The sequence below is a fragment of the Bactrocera dorsalis genome, chromosome 2, assembly GCF_023373825.1.
Source record: "Bactrocera dorsalis isolate Fly_Bdor chromosome 2, ASM2337382v1, whole genome shotgun sequence".
In the NCBI taxonomy this organism is placed as follows: domain Eukaryota; kingdom Metazoa; phylum Arthropoda; class Insecta; order Diptera; family Tephritidae; genus Bactrocera; species Bactrocera dorsalis.
The window spans coordinates 94,666,957-94,684,463 of record NC_064304.1 but is presented as its reverse complement, the minus strand read 5'-3'; the positions used below and the strand labels follow the sequence as shown (position 1 = coordinate 94,684,463).

The 17,507-nt window shown below is 33.0% G+C and overlaps 1 protein-coding gene across 8 annotated transcripts in view; it reads right to left on the bottom strand.

The window, feature by feature from the left end:
- LOC105230932 (protein roadkill) overlaps positions 1-17,507 on the bottom strand; it is a 173,701-nt gene that overhangs the window by 11,377 nt on the left and 144,817 nt on the right. Inside the window, exon 1 of one of the 8 annotated variants that reach the window (XM_019991978.3) lies at positions 537-1,632. The exons of the other annotated variants lie outside the window; for them this stretch is intronic. Coding sequence (XP_019847537.3) covers positions 537-997 — 461 coding nt within the window. The 5' untranslated portion in view covers positions 998-1,632. Of the gene's footprint in view, positions 1-536; positions 1,633-17,507 lie in introns of those variants that run through there. 8 annotated transcript variants of the gene reach the window in all.

Below are 17,507 nucleotides of genomic sequence, written 5' to 3'. Positions count from 1 at the left end.
TTGCAATTAACAACAAAAACTTAATTCTTTAAGTCGTTCCACGAGAGTTGACTCTGCGTGACCGAAGCCCGGTTTAAAAATATCAGAAATACATCTTATGTCACACAAAAGTAATAACAATGATTTTTGAGAGTTATTAAAGCTAGTGTTTTAGAGTTTCAGAAGCACAGTGTTGTTACGAAAGCGCTCAAGTATTGCAGGCAGTACGTGACAGAGCCCACTTGGACGCGGCATAACAAATGCACTTTGTTGTTGTTGATACTTTTTAAATGCATAAATGATGATGTTTGATGAAACTTTGCAAATTTGCAATGTCATTCAGTAGTTTGGCGTTTGTGGCAGCAAACACGCGCACCTACACATACACATATACAGGCGCACACACAGCACTCATTTGGCCATCAGAAAAGTTCATAAAACACGCTTCATATAAGTTCGAAAATAATGTATGCAGCACCGAGCTAATAACCTTTATAGACGCACAGCGGCAGAAAACAACAAAAAAGAACAAAACAGCAACAACACGACACACTCACCTCGCCGGTTCATAAATTAAATCCATTATATTCCGATCGAATTCGATTGGTATTAATTTTGAATGAGAATATGCCGTGGAGACGCGGAACGGCGTGATAGTGCGCAATGACGATGATGAAGGTGATGACGCGCTTGATGGAGGTGGCGATGGCGTTGTGGACGGAGCTACTGGCGCTGCTGTGCTCGGTGAAGGTGATGATGACAAAGCGGAAGAGGCGACTGCTGGCGCGGCCAATGCCAACAATAAGGCGGATGGCAATGATGAAGTTGAAGTTGTAGTTGTAGCCGCTGCAACCGAGCTGTGGCTGTGGCTCAGCTGTGACGTTGTAGAGGAGGGCGCTGTGTCTAGCGTGGATCGTGAAGCTGCAGACGAAGATGACGTTGAAAACGAATGCGAAATTGATGATGACGACGAAGATGGTGACGATGTAGAAACGGCTGTGCTTGTGGACGACGGCATTAGTGCCGACGTCGCTGTTGCGGCCGCAGACGCTTTCGACGAAATGTATTTTAATAATCGCACAATTGCCGAATGCTCCAGTTTGAGTTAATTTATTGAATTAACTGGCATTAATTGACAAGTTGCGGAGCAAAATAAATGTGGTGTGGGGTGTTGAAATAACAGAAAAAAATGTAGACACCGAGAATAACAACTAAAATAAACACGAGAGTAAAATGAGCGCAAATAAATTGCGTTTGCTTGAGGACGCGTGCTCTGGCTTGAGCTTAGTGAAAGCTCAACGATGTGCAAGTTGCTTGGTCGTATATTTTACACAAACAGCTGAGCGCTATTCACCGTTATTTAAGTTTATATGCAAAGAAAATGGTGTGAAGACTTCACGAAGGTTGGACGGAGTAGTTATTAGATGGTGATATTTATTCATTTGCAAAATATATTTAGCATTCATATATTTATAATAAAAATTTAGCACATTAATATAATTAAATAACACAATTTAACGACAAAATTAGTTTTCTAAATTTTCTAAATATTTTTTCACTAAAACTAAACCGGTGACTGTCAGCAACGACTCATAATTAAAAACTACCGCCGACAGGATCAATGCAGGAACCACTAATGCAGGATACACGTACTGCCGTCTTCGAAGCACAAAGAACAATTCTCACACCGACACACAACACTGAGCAGATGATTTCTTAAGAGAGCATTGCAGATGCTGCTGAGATGGATGTAAAAGGTACCGCAAAGCAGCGCAGCGGCAAACAGATGACACTAACAAACAAAACAGAACGAAATTGTCAACAATGGCAAGAGGCCAAAAGACAAAACGAGCGCTAAAAGTGCGTTTCATTGGCTGCAACAACTGCATATTGGAGGAGACCTGAGAACAATAATAACAACGACAACAATAGAAGGTAAGCAGGCAGATAGCCAGTAATTTCGTCGACAAGCTCTCTCGTCGCACAGGCAAGGATCAAGCAGCTAGCTATGTGAATCTATTCGTAAGCAAGGCAATGAAAACGAAGACTACAAGACAGTAATACACAACAACAACAGTAGTAAAAACAACGAAGCGCATTGTGAAGTTGAAACAATTTCAAAATGGTATGAAATAAATATTTACGAAATACCTATGCAGCGAAAAAATCAAGCGTAGAGGCAACAACAACTAACAGGCATTTCAGTGCAGGAGGAAGGAAGTAAGATAGCGAAGGAATCACTGTGAATTCATTTAGGTATGTGTATGTATGTGCGCCTGCATCATGAGCTGCGGTTTCGTCGCCCTTCAAGGTAGCAACACTTTAGCCGCCGCGCTGCTGATAACAATGCCATTCCGTCGGCCTTAATGATGCTGCTGCCATTGCTGTCGCTGCGCAGAGTGGCTGAGCGTTGTGGCGCAGGAAGCGGCTGCAGTTTCAAGTACAAATGTGCACACATCCACACACCAAAATGTCCAAGGTGTTATGCTAAAAATTTATTTATGATGAGTTTGTGTGTGTGTGTAATGTGCTGCCCTGTAGGAATTCCTTTTTTTGAAGAGTGAATTACTTGAGAAGAATTTTGTTATGTAAAAATGATTTATGTACATGCAAAATTCAAATTCTTGTTTTGACAGCAGATTGATTTCTCCAAAGTTTTAGAATTTTTAAAATTATTAAATTAATTATAAACATTTTTTTCCAAATTTTTTAAAATATTAAATTAATTTATAATTAAATATATATAAATAAATTTTTTATAATTAATTTAATAATTTAAAAATTATTATTATTAAAATTAATTAAAAATTTTAAGTGAATTATTTATTTCAACTATGCAGGGTTCAATATTTTCGAAGTTTTTAAAATTATTTAAACACTAGTGTGCGGTTTAATTTTTTGTCTAAATAAATTTCAGTTATTTTTGTTTATTGTGTGTAATTTATTATTTCTATTGACTTCAATTTTTATTAAACCTTTTTTATACATAAAAGCCGGGTATTTTATATGAAGTGTCCTGAACTTATAATTATAAAAATAATAATTCTTGTCAAAATCATTTTACAAACTTTTTTATAGGTTAGATTAATCTAACTTTTTTTGATAAATAATAGATTCTAATTTTGAATTAATTTTCAGCAAAAAGGTGAATGCAAAGTTTGCGATTTCTGACATTCGTGAAATTAATAATAGATTCTGATCTTCTATTTTAAGAAAATAATCAATTTAAGGCGTCAAAGTCAGTCCAAAGTTAGAAATCTAAAACGTTTAAGAAGTCGAGAAATTTCCTCCAGGCAGCCATACTTATGCTTATGTGCATACGAGTATACATATGTAATTGAAAAGGTAAGACACATAAAGACCCAGCATAAATGCAATAAATATAAAGGTAACGAAAGAAGAGATATCCTGAGGCACGGCGATGAAGTCCTTCAAAGGTGTGCAATACATACAGGCTCTCACAAATACATGCAAACGTCATGTCTATGCAGGTAAGCAAGGAGGACCAATTCCACTGCTAGTTTATTGTAACAAGTCTATATTACTAGTACTAAATACATACATATATACTCATATATATGGATTTGTACTAGAGATGAAGTATATAACCATTTTAGCATATTATATATTTTTTATTTTCTAAGATATTTTTACCTAAAAGTTTCTACTTTATCCATTTTCTGACAATATTTTTGTAGTCACAGACACCACTATAATTACGGTATTATAATAATTTTTATTGCCGCAATTAACTTATGCTAATTTTAACTGTCGCTACTAATACGAAAGGGTGTGAAAATTTACCACTTTAGTAGTTGTGCATAAATTTCACAATTCTTTTTGGAAAAAAAAACAAATTAATTTTGTTAGCGTGTAGCTTCTTCAAGTTCATACGTGTGTATATACATATATGTACATATGTATTTATGTATGTGTGTATATGTAGTAATTGTGTGGGTGTTGCAATAGCCACAGTCTTTTGTTGTTGATTTGTTTTGGAGAAATCTGAATACGATTTTTCATGTGGCCATTGAAAGTGTGTGAAAGTAAGCAATTATTCATTTCTTAAAAAAAAAACTTTATATTGCATATATAATTAATTAGTTTAAAACGATTTACTGCTGGTTTGGAAAAGTGTATGTAGGTTTACAGAGAAAGGCTTAACATATACAAATACATGTATTTAATATTTTTTGGAGGAGAAAAGTAAAAATATGTTTTAACTTGTTTATCCAAAATTAAAATGTTTAAATTTTAAAATTAAATTATTTAATTTTTTTCATGTCATTTTAATATTAAATTTTAATAAATAAATTAATTAATTAATTGCAAATTATTTGGAATAAGTTTTTGTAACTAAACTCATTAATTAATTAAGGTATTTATATCTTAATTTTTTAACAGAACTCGTTAATCAATTAAGGTATTTTCTAAATTTTTAGCGACAAAAAAAATTTTTTTAACTATTTTTATTCAATGAAAAATTTATTTAATTATATAAAATTATTAAATTAATTTGTAATTTATTTTGTTGTTTTTTGCGGCATTTTAAATTTTTAAATTTTTTATGATTGTTTATTTAAATATATAGTTAGACTTTTCAATCATTTTGTTTGTTCAAAATTATTTAAAAAATTTCGAAATTCAGTTATTTTAATATTTGTGAATTTGTACTTCTTAATTTGTAAAAGATAAAAGATAATTTTAAATTTTAATCAATTTTTTTTGTAAGTTTATTTAATTTTTTCTTAATTATTTTCATTACTTTTTATTTTTTATTTTATTTTTAAAATTTTTTTTTGCTTCACTGTATATACTATTTGAAAATTTATTTTTAGCCGAAAAAGTCTTTTCGTATTTTGTCAATAGATGCCGTTGCAGTCGTATGTCTCCAGTGCTACCATTAAACATTGTATCATACCATATAGTGTTGGAAAGGTAAGATTTTAGACAACCAACAAAATTAAATTAGGAGAAGTTGAAAAAAAGTTACAGCTATTGAAAAATAAGTGAAAATAATAAAGAAATTCGCTTCAATTTGAAATTTTTGTATAAATAGCACATTTATAATTTGAATATTTTCTATTCGAAATGCCTGCTTTGATTCAAGCCAACTGGCGCATTAAATTATCTTCTTTTAATTTTTTTTAAATTACGCTAATTACTAATCAATATTTTTTTTTAACCTGTCAATAAAGTTTGATAGTCATTTATAGCCTATAACCGGTCAGCCACAAAATAATTAATCATATTCTTATTAGCGATTGGTTATACCAGTTTTAAACCTTAAAGTGCACAAAATATAAAAACAGATAAAAAAAAATAATACTAAGTAAAAAAAAATTGAAATTGAAATTGAAAAAGATTGATCGTGCAAGTGATCGCATTGAAGCAAGTTAAATCCACACATTAGTCAGAGGCAGACGCAATTATGCACGCTTGTGTGTTACAAGCATTTTAAAAAGCAAATGCAATGTGTTGTCTTCGCTTTTGTTGCTGCAACGGCTAAAATAAAATAAGAAATAGAGAAGAACTCATGCATGTGGCGCTACTGGGTGGCCTCATAGCGGCATTTCTGCTGTCAAACTGTCCATCTCTTCGACGCGCTTCAGCTTACTGTGTGCCTCTTTTGATTCTATGCGCTGCTTTAGCCGGCATGACTGCGCCGCTGTTGCACGTTGTCTTAACGCCTTTCTTCATAGTCAAGCTCTGCGCAAACCAGCTGTTTCTGCGGATTTGCTCTATTTGCCGCGCTTCAAGAATGTTTCAGATTAGTTTTGTTGCATGTTGCATGCCGCATGTAAGCAGCCCGCTTCTAATCAAGCATCGGCTACAATTGCATTTATGGCATGTCTTTGAGATTAGTTTCCCTCTTATTTTTATTATTATTTCATTTTTTAATCGCTTCGTATGCGCAGCTTCCACAACTTCGTTTGCGTGCTTGCGTTACATCTGCCGTCTTAAATCAGTGCGCTGCGCAGAAACACCCAGCCATCAATAACTACCTCTGTCGCTTGACCCTGAAGCGCTATGCCTCGCTCGCCCTCAATCCGTTTACCTATGTAAGTATTAAGCGGTGCTCCTTTTTTCTTTCTTTTTGTTGCTTTTTTACTTTTATTGCCGCACATCCAGTATTTAAGGCACGTTCGTTTATCTCTTCGTTACGCTGCCTTCGCAATGGCAATCCATCTAACCGGAGACCACTGCTCCAACACACCATAAATGCCTTGCTTTGTGCAACTTTGTGTCTGTCAGCCGGCACATCGGGATCTATCCGTCTATCACTGGCATGGTTAGCCGCCCTTCTACAGCTGCCTCTGTGCCCTCCCCAGCCGCTACGTCCATTTGTCGTTGGCTGCCCTCTTAATTCATCATTTTTATTTAATCCGCCGTTTATGTTGACTTTCTTGGCGCGCTTGGCTTGGTTCTTTGTTGGGAGCGGCAACGGCGACACGCAGAAAATGTTTCATGCAGTAAATGTGCGACAGCCCAGGCTTCCTCGGACATCTTATGCGTCATTCCATCGTGTATCTATTCAATATTTCATAGGTCGTATATCACTTTTTGATATTTGCCCCTTTTGTTTTCGCCTTCTTTTTCCAGCTTTTGTATTTGTATTTCTTGATAGTATTCTTCGGAGATCTCAGCACAGGCTGTGTTCGTGTTGAAGGTGCGAATGGTACGTATTGTAAAATTATTAATGATCCTATTAGCCCTAAACATCAGCTGTCTTGTCAAAGCGATTATTAAATCGTACAAAAAGTTTTCGTGATTCGAGTATTAAACGTCTTTGTGTCTTTTAAATGCTACGCACTCCATTTTGAGTGTAATAAACGCTGGCGAGGCAAGTCAATAAATTAATTTTATTAATTATAATGTTTTTATAAATCACTTCATTGAGTTCCAAAAGACAAATAAATAATTGGATTCCTTTATTACCCAGAGCATCTTATTTGAGTCAAATTAATTAATTATTTTAAAATTTATTTAATTAAAATTATTCAATAAACTTTGAATTTGGAATATTAATTTTGTTAATTATACTAAATAATTAATTAGCGTATTTTTTAATTTTTTAGTAAAAACAATGCGTTTTTAATTATTTTCATTAAATTGAAAATTTTATGTAATTAATTATGAAAGTGATTTTTAAATTGTATTTAATTTTATTAATTAAAGTAATTACTTCATTTTATTAATTAAAAATTTTGCAAAAATAATATTTTTAATTATTATTTAATTATTTTGTTAATTAAATTAATTAACTAATTTTGTTGATTTAACTAACTCTTTAATTAAATAATGAACTAATTTTGTTGATTAAAGTAATTAATTATTTTAATTAACAAAATTAACGAATTTTTTAACAAAAATATTTATTTATATTTTTTTTTATATTCAATTGAAAAATTAATTTAATTAATCAAAATTATGTAATTAATTTTTAATTTGGAATAAATTTTTTTTTTGGTATTAATTTTTATTTTGGAATTAATTTTTAATTTGGAATTAATTTTGCTAATTAAAGTAATTAATTAACGTATTTAATTTTAGTTGTATGCTTTCTATAATTAGTTCAATTAATTTTTATATAAAATATACATACATGTATAAATCTGTGGACTGGTAATGTCCACTCAGTTTGAGTAATTGAAAATTTCCCAACTGGATAATTGTAGGAGTTTTCACTTGCGCATTTTCACTAAACAAATACAATGCAATAACAACAATTGTCTATTGGAAGTAATTACAACAACAGCGTCAATATAACGTTAAACCCAGGAGATCACGCTTACTTTCCTTTACCGGTCGTTGCTTATATCATCAGCGGCCAACCACTTGGCTACCCCCTTTCACTAATTTCCCTCGCAACCAACAACAACAATAATAAAAATAGATACATATAGCATAGCTTAACTGTGCAGCAACTGTTTAAAAAATTCGTAGCAAAAAAATAACAAAAAAAATTATAAAAAAATAAACTTGAAAAATGTGGAGTTGAATGCAACAACACAATAAATACCGTATGTAAATGATAGTAAAATGCGGCGACGACGACGGAGATGATGATGATGGCGTTGATGACGACGAAAGGCGGACTAATAAGAAACACTTTGCATTAATTGAAAATAAAGAGGCGATAAAATTGTGGCTGTGTTTTGGAAAAAAAAGGGTAGAAAGCCAACATGTGTGAAAGAAAACTATGCAGCAACGGCAATAACAACAAACGGCACATTAATAGAGCGCAAGTTATTACAGCTACTGCTGGCAAGTCAACGAACAACCACAACAACTAGCAACTAATCGCCAACATCAGTGAAAACAACAAAGCCATTTTAATTTAAATAAACGTTAACTTTCATGTTAGCAGCACATAACAGATGATAAACCAACGGGAAGGAAGATATGTTGAAAAAAAAAATGCGCAACTTGAGTGAAAAACTCGCCACAGCACCCGACAACAATAAATATCCAAACAATGTAACGGAGTGACAACCGAGAAAAATAATGATTACATATGTACCTATGTATGCATGTCGGTATGTATGTATTTGATGCATAATAAAAAAGTGGAGAAATTTTTGTAAAACGACGCGAAGTGATCTGCACTTCCGGTTGAGTTTCTACACCCACCAACAGCACCAAGCCGAAGACACGACAGCGATTAACGGCATCAAACGAATACAAAGCCAGCCATATAAGCACATGATCAACAGACGAACTGCAACTTCAGACAAGGCAATGGCAAAAAATGGTGAAAATCGAAAAAGCAGAGCAGAGGCATGGGTGGAAGCGACAAGGCGTCGCGAGAGGGAGCAGAGCACACACAAAAGGCAACAAAATAAGCTGAACGTGTGATCAACGAGGTGTAAGACGGTGGTAAGTGAATGGGAGTTGCTGATTATATGCATTAAGCACAACATGCAGGCAACAACAGCATGAACACGCAAAAACACACGGCAAGAGAAATGTTCAAAAAGTAAAAAAAAATATACAAATATCAAAGCAACCCTGTGACTGCAACGTGAATTCAAATAATTATGTGAACACCTTAATCACACTAAGTTGTGTAAGTACAGCAAATTAGTCAGACGCGAAAAAAATGTCAGTTTAGAATGTTAGAAAATATAAATACAAAGTATACAAGTAATTGGCCATAAATAACTTATTTAATAACAATCATCATCTGCGACTCATAAATGTTATTTTATTTTGCACATAAATTCAAAAATATACTATATATGCAAATGCGCATATTTATTAACAAAGTATGCCACAATTAAGCACTAATAAAATGTTTTTAATTAATGGATGGCAATAAAAGTTTTAAATTAAAAAAATTATGAAAAACAAATTGAGAAAATATGTCATTAGTGTTCCTGCCTCTAACTCTCGTCTACGCTTTGAAACTATGAAATCATGCGATAAATGTTGTTATACTTTATCTATGTATATGTATGTTTTATGAGTACATATGTATGAGCATGTGTAGTGAATCTATAAATTAGCTATTTTATTATAAAGCAAGCACGCGTGTCACTTTCAATGCGGAAATTCAAATATTTTAGGTGGAAAAAAAATAATAATATAAAATAATTATAGAAAATTAACGGCCACAGCAAACGGAATAAAGGCTGACATGATGGGATAAGGACTGAGACGAGTAGGTCATTGTGGCATTTACTACATTGGCATATACATATAGGAGCGCAAATTCGGTGTGGGATTCGTGGTGGAAGAGAGATTCCGTCCCCGAGTACTGGCCTTCACCCCGGTGGATGAACATCTAGCCACATTCCGCATTAAAACGAATTTCTTCAACAACTCGCTGATTTGTGCCCACGTCCCGACGGTAGGGAAGGACGATGTTACCAAAGATGTCTTCTATGAGCGCTTGAAGCGCGCCTATGAGAGCTGCCCCCGCCACAATGTCAAAATATCGCTTGGCGACTTTAACATTAAGGTAGGCAAAGAGGGTAAATTCAGCCTACATTATGAAACATCCCCAAATGAGTTGAGGCTTCGATTTCGCGGGACCTGAATTATGGCTATCTGTAGTACTAGATTCTAGTATACAAAAATTCATCAAGCTACCTGGCTGTCGTCGGACCGGAAAATTATATCAAAAAAGTGAAAGAAAAAAATATTAAATAATAAAAAAGGTTCAGTATTATTTTTTTTTACTTTTTCCACAATGCATTAAATCCATGTAACAACCATACCTAAAAATTGTACATAAAATTATCATAAATTTTTACGTATTATTTACATTTCATTATGACAGAGTTGCTTTTCTATTTCACATGACTGTAAATTGAAGCGATTTCGACCATGGCTTCAAAACGATTTCACTGTTATGTAATTCTTCGAGTAAAAAAACAAAATAACGAACAAGTGTATTTTTTAAGTTACGGAAGTTACGAACACAAATATATGTACACACATACATATGTACATACATATGTATGTAAGTATATGTAAGCACATGGGCAGCGCATAAAAACGAGCTAAATAATATGCATATGACATTTCTCAAAGAGTTGACCCGAAAAACAAAAAAAAAAAATATATTGAGCCAAAGGTAAAAAACAGAAAACTAGCAAAACATTAGGTAGGTTAAATAAACATAATGAAAATCGCAAAACACTTAACACTTATAACTTAAGATATTATTTTTCAAATTTCTTCTGATTATTTTCTATTTCTATTAAACTTTTTTTTTAAATTTCTAATTACAATAATATTTTATTTTTATTTTTATATTACTTTTAATTTTTTATTATAATTAAATTAATATAAATACGTTATAATAATTTTTTATAATTATATTATTTTTTTTTTATTTTTTCAAATATTGTTTTTATAATTTATAAATTTTTAATTTTTATATTTTAGTATTATTATAATTTGTTTTATGTTATGTTTATATAATTAACAGCGTTTATAGTTTTTGTAAATATCTTCTTTTTTAATATGATATATTTCTGTTTTTTTTTTATCTACGATTTTTATTTATTTTTTTTTAATTTAAAATTATTTTATTTATAATTTAAAATTTTTTATGTAATATTTTTATAATATTTTTTTTTTTTTAATTTTTCCATTTAAGATTTTTCTAATATTTTTTTTTTTAATTTTTTAAATTTTTTATTTTTGTGTAATATTTTTATAATATTTTTTTATTTTTCCATTTAAAATTTTTCTAATATTTTTTTAACTTTTTCAAATCTTTATTTTTATAACTTTATTTTTTTTTTATTTTTTATTTATAAAAATTATATTATTATATATAAAAAACTTCCAATAATAGCATTTTTTATTTTCTTTTTGTTTTATTTAAATTTACATTATTTTAAATTTTTAAATATGTTTTTTGTATAGCTAAGCCACCCATGAATTTAGTGAAACCGCAACTGATATATTACTTAACGTTTACTTATTATAATACATGACACCATTTGTTGCGTGTGTGTTTTTCCCCACAAACTACCCAAAATTGGCTTTAAGCATACCTTATTGGGTGATAAGTTAGCGTGTCGTCGCCGCTAAGTGATGGCTCGATCACTCGTGTGACTGATTCGACTTAGGCGCTGGTTGTTGTTGCATGGCCTGAACATTTAAAACAACAAATGCGCGCTGATCACCAAAATTAGCCGTCAACCAAAAGTGCAAAAAAGACAGAAATTAACACGAAACTCCCCCGAGACCGCAGTGAAGATGTGAGTTAGTGACTACACTGCAACTAAACGAGCGATCGCGCCAACGCGATCAGCTGTCGTGTAAACATAAATACATAATTTGAAGTCATTGTGATAAATAAATGAAAGTTTCGCGATTGGCTGTTGCTGCTTTTATTTTTAATTTTTGTAAGCATTAAAGATGATTAAAGAAGAGGCTTTAATAGCCTAAACTCCACAAAAAATGGGTGAAAAGAAAATCAAGCAACAAAAAAGGGTTGCCAATGCGAAAGCGTATTATTACGTAAGGTTATCGTGGCATACCTACATATATATTTGTGTGTAGTTTTCACCAAAAAAGGAGGCGTCTATGAAAATTGTGCGGCATGCGCGAGCTGGTTGGCCTGGCGCTTATGGCGGCATTGTTTTCACGCTTCAATAAGAAAAAAGTGAAAAGGTAGAAAATTTAAATGTAAAATAACATTATAAAAGAAAGAGTGGCAGCGTGAAAAAGCGTGGGCGGCTGATAATGCCAGCGGCGCACGACAGCTTTTCACTGCGCTAAGCTTAAAACACGCTTCCGCATGCAACGCTGCTCTTTCACTTTTCACTTTATAAACATAATAGAGGAAAGAAAACAATTAAAGCGCGCTGTGCGAGCGGTAAGCGCGTGGGATAAACCACCACAAGAAGAGGCAATAAAAAAAAAACAAAACAAATTATACAAATTTTAAATCAAATAAAAAGCCGTGAACTAAGCACAGGAGTTGTATAATAGTTTTCACAAAATTTCGAAAATATGCATGCAACACAAACAGCAACAAAGATTACCAAACAATAATACAGCAAAAAAATGAAAAAAAAAAAAAATCTAAAAGAAATGGTAACAGCGCGATCACCTAAAAGTCGCAGCGCATGCGCAAACGACAACTAGCGAGGTGCGCGAAAGTCAGCCAAAGCGCCGGCGCGCACATTGCATATGTGTGTGTATATGTGGTCGCTATTAATATACGATTGCCGCGCTCACAAATCAATTAAAATAAAAAAGAGCTGCGCGCAATGCACACGAATAGAAAGCGCGGCGCGAAAGCTGAGAGCGACGAAATCAGCACGTGAAACGCGCGAAATGCCAATGAACGAGAGTTTTGCGAACACAGCCGAACTCAAAATAGTAAAAAGTGTCAGCAGCTAAGCAGGCGCATAGCCGCATTAGTTTATGGGAGAAATGCAAACGACGCACACATACACACATGGATATGTTGAAAGCGCAATTGAGCGCACAGTGGCGTTAGAGCGCGGCACCGATTTAAAAACACATACGTATGTGTGTGTGTGTGTGTGTGTTGGACGGATTTCTCCCTTGCCAAGTCAAGCCGAGTGCAATAAAGGCAAATAAGCGTCTGCTACAATTTCAACTTTTTCGCCCACTTTTACATTGGCGGTGAGAGTTGGACGATTCACGCGTTGGATATCACCAGCTGGTGAGAGTGGAAAGGCACGTTTAAGCGCATGGCTATCACTTTATTTTGGTTTTCTCTTTCTGCTTGGTTGTTTTTTGTTTTTGTTGCTTTACTCCCATTTGTATCGATTGCAAGTTGGCGGCAGCATGGACTTTTTCGTTCACAAGGCGCTTGTGCGCTTTCTTTGCCGCTTTTACCTTTTCTATGCACTTTCTATACAAATGGCAATAAGCATACATATGTGCGCGCATATACAAGAAATGGTAATGAAATACTAACAACAACAAAAGCAACTCATACAAATTGTTCATCTAATGCGTTACAATTTGACCAGTAGTAAGCGGCGCGGCGCGGCGCTAAGCGGCATGGCGCGGTGTATGCGCGTTAAGTAGCGCCTGAAATTGAGCTGAGAGAAAGGTAGAGGTGGACACCAAAGTGTGCACATACGCCTGTATGTATGCGTGTAGTAAGTGGTGTGCGCTTGAACGCTCAATGGTTTGTTGGTGAAAATGAAAATTTTCTTGATTTGTTTATTGTTTTCGAAATGGTGAAAATTTGCTAAGGAAATTCGGGCGCCGCCGCGTGAGTTTAATCAGTGGAAAGTGAGGGAAAAGCGCTTGCTACTGCATATAAAATGATTGCTTTTGAAAGTGTTTAGGGGCAGCTCTGTGACAGTGATGGTTTAAGTGTTGTTAAGACATTTCCAAAACCGAATTGCAAGCATTTACATGTGCTGAGGGAAAAGAAGTTGGGAAAATGCTTTCTAATTCGGGTGGTTTTTAAAAGCGAGTCAAAGTTTAACTTTTCTTTAGAATGTTGCAAGCTGCTCATTCGGCATGAATATTTGCACAAGGGTAAATATACGTGTTGCTAGAAAAAATATTTCTAATAAAAAAAAATTATTTCGCTTTACTTTAAGTTCAAAAAAAATTGGCAGACAAGTTGAACTTCAAACGTTGCTGCAACAATGTTGCCAGCAACATTTTAATATAAACAGAAATGTTGCTGGAGCAAAGTTGCTAAACAAATTTTTATCAAAAATCAAGTAAACACTTAGAAATTGGTGGCTTAAATCCAAAAAACAGTTAGTTTTTTCTTTCTATGTCCAGCAACAATGTTGCGAATAATAATGTTGTCATGTTATAAGCTGCAAAGTATAGATTAACAAAAGTAAAATATATATAAAAATATCGCTCACTACCGCGTGAAAATACGCACAATTGAATATAGAAAATCCATATGAAAACCCAAAGAAAATGCATGAGATTTTTTGGTTGTTGACTTGTCGCATGCAACGGCGGACCACAGTTCAACAACTCCTGCTGCCAGCGCATGCAAACATTGAACAATCATTGCGCGGCAATTATCAGCGGTTTAACCGGCAACAAGAAAGGGGCAATAATCGTAAACAAAGGCAATCGGGAGCACACGCTGACAAACGGCGGCGGAGGCGCAAAGCAATCGCCAGCCACAACAACGCTACTGGCGACACAAATGCGTGAAAATGCAAAAAAAAAAGGCCAAAAAATGGCAACGAAATGAAAGCAACGAATGAAATGCGGCGAAAATGCATAGCCGTGCGCATATTCTCTCCACGTGGGATACTCTCTCTTTTTGTTGCGCGCACTTTTCCTCAGCGGCGACGGCGACGACGCCGGCCGCTTTTGCTGCACATTGACTTTAAGCGCGTTCACACCGGTGAAATGTGGATGCTACTTTTGCGCCAATTGTTGTTATTTTACTGTGTTGTTGTTGCAGCTGTAATTGCAATTAAATTTCATTTTTAGTGAAAACTTTAATGTGCAACAGCGCCGCTCGCTTTGTTGTTGTTGGGGTGTGTTGCATTTTGAGTGCGGTTTTTATATCTTCACTGCTACTTTTCCCGCCACTTATGTACTTGCATTTGATTTGACAAACTTTCGACGGCAATTGACCGTTCGCTGGTCTTGCAAGGGCGGAGAAAAATGTTTAAATATTCTTGAATTTAAATTTAATTTTGGTGGATTTTTTTTTTGTTTCAATTTTAATTTTTTGTTTTCCATTTTATTTTGTAACAATTTTTAGTCAAGTTTTTGCATCTTAATATAACCTCAAACAGCTTTATCCGATAATGATACTATTTTTGAAAAAGAAAATAACAGAAATTTTAAGAGAATGAGTCAAAAAACAAAAAGTAACAAAAAAAATTAATGATTTTTTTTTTTTAATTAAAATTTATGATTTTTTTTTAATTAAAACTAATGATTTTTTTTTAATTATAACATTTTACATTCTTTAACTAAATTTTTAACTATTGCAACAACATTTGAGTTTTAACATTTTTGTTGTTGGTTTTGCAAAGTACCCAACATTTTCTTAACAAAAATTCAAAACACAAATAATTTTTTTTTAATTTGTATGTTTTTACAAATGTTAGCACCCACTAAACTCTCCAAGAGTTCATTAACCTTTTGATACCTCTCATGTACTAGGTCTAAGTAAACAAATGAATTTAGATAATAACAAGTCGAAGGACAAAAACGAGGGCACATTTTTTAGGTCAATGAAAGTATAAGAAATAAAAAAAAAAATATATATAAATATTATAGATTTGGCACATTGATATCACAATAAAAAACAGCAACAAATGCAACCAACAAACTAAAAGTAGCACTTGATCTAGCAAAGGCATATTTATTGCTATTGATAAGAAATCAAAGCGATTACTTTTCCATTTCTCACCACCGAATTATGAAATTACGAAATTAAAAGCTATCATTGACCCAAATTGATATTCGGCAACAATTATTTAGAGCTGACTATGCAATTTTCAGGCATGAAAAAATTATAAAATTATTATAAAGTTGATTCACCCGCTACTGTACTTTTCAATAATAATATTTCGCGAAAATTGTTGATAAAAGTGATAAAAAATAAAAATAAAATAAAATAATAGATAAAATATTAAATTGTATAAGGAATAATTTTTTTAATTGTAAATTAAAATAACTATATCAGAGAATTTTTTAATGAAACGTGTTTTATAAAGCATGAAAATTTGTTAAAATTAAATAATTTGAATTATAATTAAAGCAAAAATTACCAAAAAAGTAGAAAGACAAAAATAATTTGTATATAATAAATAAGCATTTGCAAAAATAAAATTAAAGTAAAAACAAAAGCCTAAGAAATCAAAAATAGAAAATAATATAAACAATTTTTTTTTATAAATAAATAATGGATTTGATTAAACACATACAGTCTTAGATTCTTATTTTTTGTTTGAAATTATTTTTTCTGCTTCATAAATACTTTTAAAATATCTTTTCTAGTTTATATGTATATATTTTTAAAATACTTTTTTGTTTATAAGTATTTTTTTTATTTTATATATATTTCTAAAACATTTTTTTACTTTCGAACCAAAAAAAAATATTGGATTATTTTTTTGTATAAATAATTCCCAATGCAGAAAGCTAGAAAAAATATTTATCTTTTTAATACCCTCTTTTCTTCATCGAAATAATTTCACAAATGCGATTTAAGATTTCCAATTGTTTATTTTAAAATTTTTTAAGTACACTGACAAAAATTAAAAACAAAAACCAAGTGCAAAGAATTTCAACATGACCACTCAAACCACTGCTATAAATTCTAAACAATCCTTAAAGGCCACTTGAGTGCGATGCGTGCGTGATTAAATCAAAATGCCGTTCATTTTTCCAATAAATTGCGCCTTTGATGTGAGAAGCTCGAATTACCACTTGGGGAAAATTGAACGACAGTATATTTAAGCGATCGACTTCGCAATAAAGATGTAAATTTAAGGCACATAATATTGTGAATTATGGCAGTGTACTTGAAATCAGGGCAAATATGAAAGGAAAAACCTAAAAAGCAGAAACAAAAATTCAAGAAACTCGTAAACACTGTTTGAGATCGTTTAAGAGAAAAACACGAAAAATATTGTTTCAAGGAAAAATATCACTGCTGTTAAACGCTATCGAACTGACGCCGAACGAGGCAAAGAATCACAAACCTGCATGCCTATACACACACTCTGGTACTTCAATTGACCAGCTTTGCTCAACTCAAACTGGGCGGTATTGAGTACAAACTGCCAATGCACGGCACATTCTATGCTGTTTGTGAGTGTTTGTGTGTGAATCAAGAATATTTCGGAATTTGAAGCAGCACAGCGCCACATCGAGGGAGTAAAGTGCAGAGTAAAAGTGCAAAACAGTAAAAATGTTGCTGCAGAGAATGCGGGACGCGAGGCGAAACGAGTGAAAAATTGAATAACTTCACCGCTTAACCTCATAACTTAACCTCAAAAACACATAGCAAAGTAAGTCAAGTCAACAAACCGTAGCCAACTGCTAAGTGGTGGTGGTGTTGTTGTTGTTGGTGG